Source organism: Sitodiplosis mosellana, unplaced genomic scaffold (assembly GCF_009176505.1).
Source record: "Sitodiplosis mosellana isolate CC-2019 unplaced genomic scaffold, AAFC_SMos_1.0 Smas_scaffold_6197, whole genome shotgun sequence".
Taxonomy (NCBI): domain Eukaryota; kingdom Metazoa; phylum Arthropoda; class Insecta; order Diptera; family Cecidomyiidae; genus Sitodiplosis; species Sitodiplosis mosellana.
The window spans coordinates 2,940,498-2,954,336 of NW_022601438.1; the positions used below are offsets into that span (position 1 = coordinate 2,940,498).

Consider the following 13,839-nt stretch of genomic DNA (forward strand, 5'->3'; position numbering starts at 1 on the left):
TCTCTCTCTCTCTCTCTCTCTCTCTCTCTCTCTCTCTCTCTCTCTCTCTCTCTCTCTCTCTATCTCTCTTGCTCGCTCGCTCGGTCACACTTTCCATCTCCGCCTCGCTTACACGCGTGTTCGCTGTGATAAACAAAGTGCTCACACACGCAGTATATGCTCACAATAGCAACAAAAAAGAAGAGAAAGAAAAATGAAAATTGTGCAGTATGCATTTCGAACATAGCCATCCGTCTATTGCGGCATAGCATTCCCAAGATAAACATCGTATTGTAGTTTGCCATTGTTTTGTAATGCGACTTGTGAACATTCTCTATTATTATAGTTATTATTATTACCCGTTGAGTACATTTTTGTTGCTGTTATTATTGTTGTATGTTTGTGTGTTGTGTATGGTTGTTGTTGTTGCTGCTGCTGGTGGTGGTGCTGCTGCTGTTGTTATTATTGTATGCGTCTTTCTTCAATTCTGTCATTTTCCTTTTCATTATGTGATGTTACACGTTTTGCATCGATTTGAATGTGTACTCTATCTATCTGCATAATAAAAGTTTATGCATAAGCTTTTCAGTTCATACGGCGCAGCGCGCAGCAGCTCAGCTAAACATATACAGGTGTGCATTCTGTATGCCGCTTTGCAACCAGAACGCATAATACTGTACTATTCGCATTAGAAATGCTCGACGTCAGATAAAATATTTACATTCAAATCGACCGCAAAATAACAACAGCACCACCAGAACCACTGCCACCAGCTAATTCGCTTACAAATCGAAATTAATTGCCGATTGACAATGAAGACAACACACAAAAATCAATCAGCCAAAGCCACATGCAATGAAGCCGATTACATTTTCTCATTTTGGTACTAGCAAATTTATGCCCGAGAAACAATTTATTGTTTACATATGCTGGCGTACATGAGCCAGGGAGGGGATCCAGTGCTCGTTTCACATTTGTAATTCATCGGGATCAATCAAAAATGCAATCGAAAGAGGCTTTGGAACAAAGCAAATACTCTTTCAATGGTGGTTGCTTGTTCGCGTAAACGCAACGTCAGTCAGTCAGTCAACCAACCAACCATCCAATGAATGCACACAGGCGAATGAACAGGAAAAGAAGAACTGGCAGTACACAAGTCGTGCGCGCGCTCTCTCTCACGCGCGATGCGACATAGCCGTGACTATATACAAGAATAAATAGGCTATTCCATTGTGCCATATACCCGATAACTTACATAATTTTGTGCATGTACGCTTCACAGTTACTGCTGATGTTTCTGTTGCCGTTGCCGTTGCCGTTGCCGTTGCCGTTGCCGTTGCCGTTGCCGTTGCCGTTGCCGTTGCCGTTGCTGCTGCTGCTATTGTAGCTGTCGCGTACACACGCACAACTCCGTTTCTGATGCATTTTTTTTCGTACTCGATATAATTTTTTTTGTTCATATTATGCTCAGTGCACTCATAATTCCTTGAGTTTATTACGTTTGGAATTTTTTGACTTATGCGCGCGCGGTATCAATCTGCATGTGTTTTTTCCCTATTCGTTCGCTTTTCTCTCTTATTTTCTTTCGTATTCCCGGATCTCGGTGTGCTGTTTTTCTCTCTATTCACTTCTTATTGTTATCACGATGGGTTCTATCACTCGTTCACCGTCACTGTCAACACTGACAATGTGCACTTAATATGTTTGGATTTTGCTCGACGGGATTTGACTACTTCGTTTCATGTCTCTATTTTTTCGTCGACATCGTTGTTGTTGTTGTATTCATTTCTACTTTATCCTAAGTGGATTTGTGAGATTGAGAAGAAGACATGAGAGAGAGAGAGAAGTAGCAAAAAAAAAATTGTGCACACGTTGACAACGGTATTTTGTGCAGCTTATTGCAATTTCACTGTATGTACCTAGTGTTGATGCAATCAATTTTGTGTTTATACAAAATGTTTTCTCGTAATACCTTTGTAGTCTAGTCTAGTCTTGATGGTATTTTTTTTCATGGTATCGATGGATATTTTCTGGTGTTGTTGTTGTTATTGCCGTTGCTGGTGTGTCTGTGTGCCAGGTCGATGATTCTCTTTGCTAAATTTTTTTTCTGTACACAACTACCAGTACTCGTTCTATGCATAATTTTCATGTTGATTTACATGTAGTTTGATTTTCGTATCGATTCGCATATTGGCTGTGATGAGCGCTTGGTGCTGCTGCTGCTGCATTGATCGATATTGACTGATTGATACTCAATCATTTGCTGGATACATGTACACAATACTAATGATGTTTACAAGACAACAGCGTTCGCTATTTGTAAAGATATCGGTTAAATGTTTATGTACTGGTCTGAACTTCGCTTGAATGTACATTGTACAGTGTTCAAATGTACGCTTATTTAGTTTTATTCAACAATGAACAAATACTCATTTCTTCTCTACATTGCAACACCACTCTTCTTCATTTGGTTGCTCTTCATTCATTTTGTGTGTATGTTGCCGTTTTCATTCAGTTGAAGAGGATTTTCTGAGCTGTCGCATAAATTGTGGTCCCTTCCATTTCGGCCATTGTGGTTTTTGGTCCACATGTTCCAGCTCGGAAATGCACTGACCAAACCAAATGCACTTTGATACGTTACTGTGCTTTAAACAAACAAAAGATAAGTACGAAAAAAAAAATCGCCGAGAAGAGAGACGAAAAGAGAGAAAGAAAAAACAACGACGACGACGACGAAGAAGAATATCGACGAACAAGAAGCGTACACAGTGCACATCTATTCAGTGTGTGTTCTACTAACGGTTGACCCACATATTTTTCATCGTAACTGCTCTATCTCTGTTCGCTATTTTCCAACTAATTCAAAACGATATATACGTGTATATATATATACATAGTGTGGCATGTGCAATTTGGTATATTTATTATCTCTTTTGCAGCAGCACATTTCTGCTAAAATGCGTATAGAATGAGTGTGTACCGCACACCGTTCGCTCACAATTATCTGCAATTCAGATCAGAGAAGCTTCTTCTTTTCCGTTTCTCACTCGTTTGCTCCGTCGTTCAATGGCTGGTTCTCGCTCTCTCAACAAAAGCTTCGATCTGTCATGCGACACATTTCGCAGCAAATACAGTACACATGCACACACGGGACGACACAACGATTTCGTGAATATATTCAACAGACAAGTATACAAATAATCTCATGTTCATTTGCTCTTTGTTTCGCACTGAAAGAATGAACACACACACACACACACACACACACACACACACACACAAATGAGCAGCATACACCAAAACCCTCGGCATACCGAACGGAACTGTATTGCAAAGTATGAATATCCGTGTGTCCTATGTGGACAATATTGCCTTCCCTCCGCCTCCTTGTTTCCTCATTTGCCATCTCCTTGTCGTCCAATACCATCGCATCCATTTCCAATCATATGCATTCGGTGTATTTGTTGCAAACGCGTTGCGTTCTCTCTATTCCCAAAAGCAATTGCTTTCGTTTGGAATTACTTTTGGCCAACAAATAGCTGCTTTTCATACTTCAAGCCCTAGCTTTTGTTTTCATATGGACGCTTCATCTATTTTTTTCCTGTATTCACATTCATGTTTGTGTTTTCTTTCGACACAGGAGAAAAAAATCAAAATTGTAATGAACAAGAAATATGCATATCCCACTGAAAATTCGTTGATAAACATTGCACACATATGGTGATCACTGATCATAAATCCCTAGCATATGTGCTACTTCTGCAGTCGGATCAAATGCAAGTTTAAGGCCCTAATGGGGATTCTCTTTGAGCAAAAAAATGAACGAACGATTTCCGCATGCTATTTTCAATAGGGACTTTTATGAGCACTATTTTCAAACTGACTTTGGCCTGACTTTATTTTTGAACGAGTGTTATTATAAATAGCTATTTTCTGTAATAAAAAGCTAATCAGAATCATTTTATCTGTCTTTCTCTCTCTCCTTCTCTCTTTCTTTCTCTGTGTATGTTATGTGCACATATGCAGTTGAACATCCAAATAAACGACATATTTCAGGATGTGTTGAATCAAAGAAAGAAGAAAAAAATCGAGTCAGCATAGTAAAAACAACAGATTTCAGCGACAAATGTGACAGAGAGAATGAAAGCTGTAAACACTTGTTTCAACAGATTGAGTAAAAACAGATAAATGTCTATCAAGACGAAATCGTCGTCAACGATGAACGTGTTATATGTATCGGATTCCAATTTGACTTATCTTACCGTTTGTATGCCACAACCAGAAGCACATACGGGAAAAAATGGGCATAGTCTTCTTACGAAAAGAAATTAATTTAGATCGTTCAATCACACCACACACAAACACACGCACAAGAAACAGTAACTTAATCTTCAGGTGTAAATTGTGAACCATTTAAATTTCATTATTTTTCTTTTTCAAAATAGAATCCATTCTCCATATCAGAGCACAAACTGACTAATGAATTATGGAATAAGAACAATCGTCGGCAATACCGAAACGACTAACAACCACCACCATCAACTCAACGCAAAGAAGAACATCGTGAACAGATAAAGAATATATCATATTATTGTTTCTTCTTCTTCTGTTCCGATGAATTTTATGTTTTCTGTTCGGAGTTCATTGTACATTTATTGAAACATCGGTATGCCACCTACTTAATATGGTATATATATATATATATATATGTGTGTGTGTGTGTGTGTGTGTTTCTCTCTCAAATAAAACCAGCTGTGTGCAAACATACATTCGTCGATGGCGAACAAGTAATGAGAGAATTTCATAAAAACAAAACACAGAATTACACACAGTGCACGTTAACCATATACACAAAAATTAACGGTAAATCGTATAACATCAGCGTACTCATTTATAAGTCTCGTTCTCTCCCTCCCTCCCTCTCTTATGGCATCGCATCGCATGTAGAGGCAAAAGACCGTAGACATCGGTGTAATAATAAACAATAAAAATATCGCACTTGCTCGCGATAAGTAATAACTATTTATAAACAATTATAAAATATAACAACTGAACTGGCGGCGCGGCCCGTTTACCGTGTACAATCCATCATCACAGTACTGCTGCTTCTGCTGGAGAAATGGGGAAGAAGATACGAAAAAAAATTATACAGTCGAAACAGCACAAATGTATAGTTCAAACCAAGCAGTGTGTGTGTGTGATGCACAACAGCGGTGTGTATTGCGTAGATTAAGAGCACCGCAGATTACCTGCATGTATAAATTAATTATGGAATAAAGTCTCGAACGGGCTCGCGCGAGCACATTCCTGTGTAAACAGATGGAGTCGTGGAACATTTCAAACACTTAACCATTTCATCGCATTCTAACTGTCTGTATTCAGTAGAATAGCAACATGAGATTTCAACTCAACAACTGCGGCGCTCCTTGAATTCGTTTTTCCTTCATTCAAGCTGTGATGTGTCGGAATGTGCATTCTGGATGCTCTCGACTTCTCACAGAGTCGCCCGATTAGAAAAGCAATTTTCGTTTCACAAAAAATGGCATAAAATTCAAAGTATACATTTTGAACCAATGAGCACATCAAAAATTCTAGAACTCATGGGCTTTACTGCAGTGAACCATTATTTATATGCAACCGATGTTTAAATGAAGATGAACAGAAAATGGGTTCAATTCCGGAAAATTGCTCGCAAAATTGGCTTGAACTTTGTAGAAATGATCTTCGTCCTGATTCAAATTGCCAGCAAAGTGAAAATGTAGTTTCGACCAATGCAATCTTTCACCCGGTATCTGAGAGAGTCTGGTTCGAAAGAAGACACTATGGATCGATCGATCGATCATGTTTTTCAAGCCTTTTGACGTGCTTTCTTTTCATTTCCTGCGAAATGGCTGCTACACACTCTTTATTTTTCGGGAAATGTTTTGAATTTGTTAGTAATACGATTTTTTTTTTCTGCGTTGAGCTTGTTCAAAGGAATTAGGCCAAAGATAACAGGCCATACAACAGGTCTGTGTGTCTATCAGTCGGACGCGTCACAAGAGTGTGTGTGCGCGAACGCGCTCACGCTCCCGCATTTACTGCATCGAAATTCAACAACCAAAGAATTGAAATCGAAAGAAAGATGGAAAAATGTGTGTGTTCGCGCGCGCACTTCATACACAAATCGCCGAAAGCACACATTTGCTAGAAAACAATTCACTGTTATTCTTTTTTATCGCAGAAATTGAAGCAAAACAATCACAGTGCCGCCACCGATTCGATTGTGTGTTTTAGTTTGACGTCAACCATACAGTTGCACTTCCAAAATATGTCTACTCTCCGATTCCCTGCGTTGGTTTAGCGTAACGACATTTCCAATAGAGTTGCTTGTTAAAAACGGTGACCAAATATTGAAAAGCACCGATACAAATACATCCAGATACCTGCCGCCAGGGCGCTCAACGATCTCCATAAAACTATTATTAATCAGACACGAAAATGGTGTAGTTTATGATTTCTATCAAATGTTTCACTGCATGATGCAATCACACACGATCGAATTTTTTTCCCCTTCGAAATTGGTCGGAAGCTTACTTTCAACAAGTCTCTTAACATGATCATCATGATGTGCCGCAACTATTTCATTTTGATTCGAATACAATAAAATCAGTTAAACTACGCAAAAGTTATTATTTATCAGTCACATTGTGTGTTTAAGTCATACAGTGTGTCTCTTCTTATCTTCGAAAACTCATGAAACGTTTTATTAGTATCCAATAAATGTAATTTTGCTTCGTTTGCTTCGCGGTGACCGTATGAAAACCGAATAGAAGAGAGTGAGAGAGAAGCTTGCAGGCGAAACATGTGCATGAAATGATGAATAGATAGAAATAATAGCATCCAACTTTTGAGCGAAACAGCAACAACAGCCAAAAATTGTTTATAAAAACAGAAATTTATGGAAGCTGTTGAAATAATAATCAGGGAGCCAAGAAGGCAGCAGCACAGCACACAGCGTAGCGCAGCGACGCATCCAACCGAAAAAAAATTCAACAAATAAGGAAGATTAATATTGTAACGCACATATTTCGTCGGCAATTTCCCAATGCTCCCCAAAAAAAAAATCACAACGACGAAATAAACAAAAAAAGAATATCGAGACGGAATTCACAAACAAAACACGGCCGGCGCTGATTGCGCTCGGTTCTTTCCCTCTCGCTCGCTCTCTTTTCCATTTCTTAAGCTCAGTTCAGTTCTTTTCTCCCCATTTTTTTCCTCTCTCGTTTAATGGGCGAATGACGAAAACAGAGAAAATGCAGAAAATAGAATCAAACGAGAATTTAAATGCTTCATTAAACATGTTTTGTACGCCTTGCAATGTGAAGTCAATGCAGAGAGTCCCCATTGAATACGAGTGTTCAAGCGTATTTTTGTGTATCGTATATTTTGCATCCGAGAGAGAGAGAGAGAGAAAGAGAGGGAGAGAGACATGTTATAAAGTCATCAGTTGAGAAAGAGTTGGTGTCGTTGTTCGCGGCCTTTCATTTTTCGTCTACTTTGTTCATTTCGACATTTTCTCTTGAATTTGCAAAAGGCCGACAGTGTGTGCTGTTGATCATCGAAAATTGCATCGATGTACTTGGCACAAAACGAAATGGCATACACACACAGAAAGAGAGATTGTTTTCAATAGATAGAGCGCGAGAAAGAGAACGAAGCGATCGAAAGAAAAATGGATCAGCGAGATTACAGGCGAACAAGTCGAAATGGCCTATATTCCGTTTTGGCATTATTCATTCCGTATATATATGTGTGTGTGTGCCATTGTCGCAAGTCTGATTTTGTGCAACGAGTAAATCAAATTTATTGTAATTAAAAAAAAATCGGATTCGGCGCGAAAATGCGCACACCCGTTGTGCAATACACAACGCAATGTGTGATGATCACTCGCGTCAGTCAAAGCGAGTCGTCCGCCAGCGAAAGAAGGGATTAAGCCAAAATCTCAAAGTTTTACACTCTTTCACTCTGTCTCTGTTTATCTGTCACTTGTCGCATCTATCGCACACGTCACTCTGGATCATCGCACATTTTTCGGATAGCTGACTCGATTATCACAACTGACTTACATATACTAGCGCAATTTGTGCGATGCGTAACTTTGGTGTCTCGGTTTTGCTGTTTGTTGTTTGCTTTTTCCCTGTTCCATTGTCATCGTCGTCTGTGATCCTCTATTCGAAATGCACTATCCGTATCAAATCATCATGTGATACACATGTAAGCGTAACAGTTGTAATACACGAATGGCTATCAAATTATCTGTCGAAGGCGGGTGCGCGCTTGTGCGCACAAACAACCAAGCGCTGTATTTTTTCTCTATTCTTCGCTCTCTCTCTCTCTCTCTCTCTCTCTCAACATTTTGTTTACTTGTTAAAATTCCACAGTGTGTTCCTTCAATGAAATTCACTGATTTATCTATCAACAGGTAAATAAGTTGATTCGTCGTCGAATTAGGTCAACTCGAACGAGAAAAAAAAAACCAACTGAATGTCGTTGAAGGAAAATCATGAGAGAGTCAGTGCACGTAGTCGGTGTGCACGCATTTCTCGGTTCAAAAACGAATGTTGGAATTGTTGACATGATAAAATGACTATTATCTCTACCCACCACCACCCCCAATCATTCATCCCCATCAATAGTTTGTCGTGTGCAAAATGCATAAATGTACTACATGCATTCCGACACTCACTCAAACAAACAAATGAAGAAATGGAAAATTGAAATTTTAGTCTTTCATGGTTTGTTTAAAATGTTCGGAACTAAAATGCTAAGTCACACTCTGTGAAATCGGATCATTGAACATATCGTTCCATTGAGTTGGCATATATTGCGCCATGGTGTCATCGATCAGGATTTGTATACAATTTTCAACTAACAAATTAACCTTCCCAATATATTCCCCGATTGACAATCGATTGTGTCATGCGACACCAATATCATGCAACTTTGGCTATATCGGGTGCATTCACAATCTGAATCTTGTGGATGCCAGCTGCCATCGTCCTGCTAACCCATTTAGATTTTTCTATCTATCTCTCACTCTCTCTGCCTTCTGTTACCACACATCAATTGCTTCGAACGGTTCTTTTTTTTTCTTTCGCGGTTTTAAAACTGTACATGAAAATGGAAACGAACAAGCCAAAATATTGGGAAGTTAATGAACTTTGAATTCGTACGCGTGTCGGCTTTGCTCGCGACGCAACGAAAAAGCGGACGCGGTAGCGAATATGCGCTCACTCACTCGCGCACACCCAACAAATCATAATTAACTCTCAAATCCAAAAATAAATCACAACGCAGAGCAATCGTTCTACTCAATCTCCTAGGCTAGAGTGCTCTCTTCTTCGTTTTTAGAAACTATTATTCTTTGTTATTTTGTTGTTGATTTTGTTTCCCTCTGCTTGCTTCTGGCTCATTTTTCTAATGGTTTTTCTTTCAAAGAAAGAAACAAAAATTGGTAAACCAACATCGAAATGTATGTAAAACGATCATAATAAGAAAATTTTGCGGAGCAAACAACGAATGGAACGGCATTTCATTGGGCAAAATCGTGCAATTGTCAATTGCTTTTTTTTTTGAAGAAAAAAAAATGAGCATAAAGCGCTTTTTGTCCACATTGTTTTATTTTCTTCATCATTTTTTTTTCTCTTTCGTTTTCGTTTCTTTTCGGCTACCTAGAAATCTGCTGACTGAATGAGTGACAGCGCAAAACATATGACACAAACTGCCGTTTCAGTTTAAAACGAAAAGAACGTACGAAATTAAAGAAAAGCAAAGCAAAAAACGCGAGATTCTAACAAGAAATAGATTCAGACACACAAACGCACACGGTGGTGTGTACACATGTGACACAGAGTGTGTAGAATACATAGAAAAGACAACGAATTTTATCTCACCGACAACTGTTTTCTGAGCAGCAGCAGCAGAAGCAGAAGTAACCGTTTTGTTCGGCGCGGCGCATTAGTTCGTTTGTGTTCTCATACACATCATTTTGATGCTTGAATACAATAACTGATAGGCACAGACATACGCACAAACACACGGTATGTGTTGTTCGGCTCTAATCGTCCGTTGAATCAATCTAGTTTCGATTTTGTTTTGTCATCATTTGTCGCATACACAGGCCGCGCGCGCATTGCTCCAACATTTTGACAATTCGAGTGTACATCAACACGAGAAACAGAGAGAGAACAGTTTAACCACATAATCAACGAGCATGCCGATGTGAATATGTGTTCGAGTGTTATTTTGGAAAAAGTAAAGGATTGTTTTCCGTTGTTGTTCATTATTATTTAGTGGTGACTTTGAATGTTTGTCTTATTTTTTTGGTGCGAATCTAATTGAATTGTGCGTGTATTTGACAGAGGAGAAGACGAAAAAAAAAACTCAAACACAATTCGTTTGACACAGAGACAAGAAAAGACGCGCGCACGCAAAAGCCACTCGAAACTTCAATTGTTTGAAACGGTGATGTGGTTTAAGATGTACTTAACAATGTTTAAAAAAGTGAAAATTAAAACTACTAGATAAACAAACGAATAACAACAACTACAATCAATTCATGCAAAACCATTGTTTTTTCGAAAATTCGACATCGAACAATACATGGAGTATTTTTTTTCATTTAAAATTTAATTTCCATTTCTCTCATTTTGATTTGTTTTTGTTTTCTGCGCGCGATTGGACATTGAGAAAAGAAAGAGAGAGAGAGAGAGAGAGAGAGAGAGAAAGAGAAAGAGAGTGCAAAAGAGACATAGAAAGAGCAACACTACAACATGCTATTAATTAACGCAATCAAAACGAAAAGGATGCATATTGTGAATGGTAAAAGGTCAATCGATGCACTGACGAATGTGAATGGAACAATTGCCAAATGAATCGAAATTCAATACACACTCTCTGATATAATATTTTAACGGACCACATTGTTTCAGTGTTTTATTTTTTCTTCTCTGCATTGCATATTGGATTGCTTGCTCATGGGATTGTCTTTTTGAACGCATTAAGTGAGAGAGAGATTAAAATCGAATGAAAAGTGCAATATATGTATTTACAAATTATATATTCGCACAAGAGTGACGGTAAAATTATAAAATATATCGAACGAACAAACGAAAAACAACAACGGCAAAAAAAAAGAACACGAAATAAAAAGAGTTGCCGCAAATCGGCACGCCAATCGCTGCATTTCACTTACGCATTGACAACAACGGATTTTTTTATTTATTTTCGTTCCAAAGATAAGCTATTACGCTACAATACATACACAAAGAACAACAACAAAATCGTAAGAATTTGGTTTTTACTGCAAAAACCGAAACGACCAACGGAACAACAAGTGTTTGTGTGTACTGCTTTGAAGTAAGTGAAAACTAACATGAGGCCTTATTTAATGACGCACAATCATCAATACAGTTAATAAGCTGAGGACGAAAAAAAGTAAAAGACAAACACACCGCAGAAATTATCAAATGTGGACAATTTCGTTGAATTGGGATACGATTTATTGTACCACTTGAACGAAAGCAACAAAGACTTCATATTGATAAGAAGAAGAAAACAACGATCAACACGGAAATAGTGCATGTGTTTTAATTTTATATTTTGTAAATTTACACCAAAGTTAACGCCCAAATTATTTGACACTTGATCAATTTCGGCAACGTTGTGCATTTGATTTGCACAATAAATCCGCCAAGAAAAGAAACAGCAAAATCTTTTCGAACAGAGCAAAAGAACGACAAGAGAAGTGAGAAAATTCTCAACTATATTTTTTTTGTGTAAACGCGTTCAACTGTGGATTATAAATGTATACCTCAAGGATGTTTGATATGTGGAGCAATGTTACTTCCAAATTCGAAGGACATACAGCGCTACAGACAAATGTACAAACAAACGGCGGACAAACACAATCAAGTGGTTCAATCAAAGGTAAATGATCATATTTCCGAAACAAATTATTAGCTCACTATATATGTAAAAATAAATAAATATTCAGGCTGTATTATACACGCGCCCAAAATCAAATCCAAAAAACAACAAAAATATTTGGCGCCAAAATTTACTTAAACATTTGATTTAAATATGATGCCGACGAAGACCCGGAACGCGCTGTGGACATTCGATTTTGCACATCTTTCTTTCATTTTATAAATTTAATGCCAAATTACATGATCATCGATAAAGCTTTATCGAAAGCATTTTCGAAGATTTACGAGCCAGTCGGTTGCCCTTTCTTTTGCGAATCTGTGATGCGCGTTGATGACTTTTGAACAGCATCATTTTATGAAGTCGCTCTTACAATTTCGAACAACAACAATAAAACTTACAACAATTATTTGTTCATCTGAATTTGAATGAAATTCGTAAAATATAAAGGAAGAGAAGCAAAAAATAAAACAAAAACGGCAACACCGTCAAGCGACTAAATAAAGCGAGAAGAAATAAAACTTGGAACCACTATGAAACCAGCCACTCAAACTTTTCATAATGAAAACGGTATTGTTTTCGCATCTTTCTCTCTTTCTCATCGCACTACTCATTTAAGTTTCCATAAAAAATTATTATATAATTTTCTTCTTTTTCTTTTGATTCCTTCGTTTACGCGTGTGAATGTGAGCGAGATAAAGTGGGGTGAATGTGTGTGTGTGTGTAATGCGATTTTTTCATATTCACATACGTAAGCAGACGATATGTGATGATCAAACCAGAAGCGCCAAATAAAAGCCATCGAAAGAGAAAGAGAGCGAAGAAACAACACCAGCAACCATTTTCCAATCTAAGCCAAAAATAAAATGCCTACAAATCGCAATCACACATTTAATGAATTTTCAGAGTTGCTACGCTTTTGATTAATCCATTCGGTAATAGGCAACATTATACCGTCAACGATATTATTTCTGCTATTTTCACTCAATGGCAGTGGCTCTTGCATTCTCTCACTGTTTCTCGCTGGCTGCCTCTGCTTCTGTTCGTTTCTGTTGTTGTACTCTATGGCTTTTGTCCGTGATTTCTTTTAAAATAGTTTTCAAACGGTATCACTGAGAAGACGAAGAGAAAACAAACGAAATAAAAACGAGTGAAAAGAAGAAGAAAGCAACCGAGGGAAGACCGCAAACAAAACAGTTATGTCGTCATGGTGAGCTTTCGTGTGTTGTTGTGCACAGAAATTGATTCGCTTTAACATCTATCATGCGTTTCATGGTGTATGTGTACGCCTGGTTTCGGAACAATGGCCAGAATCATTCTATGTTTCGATTTGAAATTTTTGCATTCAATCGAACGGCCAATAAATGTTTTCGAATCGAAGAGACAATAACCGACAAGCGAACACAGAAAAAAGCCAACCAAATCGAATGAAATGTTGGAATTTATACGCCATATGATTTGTACTGCCCATAACAATCGATCAATAAGCTGAAAGTACATAAAGCTGGCTCGAGCACTTTCGACTGGAAACACAATCTTTTTAATCCAGTACTAAAGCCTCTCTGAAAATCTATCTCTCCTAATTCCATCCAGTCGCTCTCTCTCTCTCTCTCTCTCTCTCTCTACTAACATTCTGTTTCTCATTCATATCTCACATCCATTCAGCTAAAGCTCTTAATCTTGATTGCTATCCGTTCTTTCAATATGGGTATTTGCACTTCATTCCAAATCAATTGGAAAGCATTAAATTTGTAAATGATACGAATTGTATTGCATAGGATTTGACGGTTGTTTTCACAAATTAACGCTTAAAACTTCTAATCCACCATCGACTCTATCTCAAGTGTTAATTAGCAAAAAAAAGGCTCTGGAAAAGGGTTCATTTTTTCCCGC

General features: G+C 38.0%; 1 protein-coding gene across 6 annotated transcripts in view; it reads left to right on the forward strand.

Moving 5' to 3' along the window:
• The window catches only part of LOC129577253 (probable nuclear hormone receptor HR3), a 121,198-nt gene that overhangs the window by 39,056 nt on the left and 68,303 nt on the right, over positions 1-13,839 (forward strand). For 2 of the 6 annotated variants that reach the window (XM_055463975.1, XM_055463979.1), the window contains exon 2: positions 9,697-11,949. The exons of the other annotated variants lie outside the window; for them this stretch is intronic. In XM_055463975.1, the coding sequence (XP_055319950.1) occupies positions 11,826-11,949 (124 nt within the window). In that variant the 5' untranslated portion in view covers positions 9,697-11,825. The remainder of the gene's footprint in view (positions 1-9,696; positions 11,950-13,839) is intronic. 6 annotated transcript variants of the gene reach the window in all.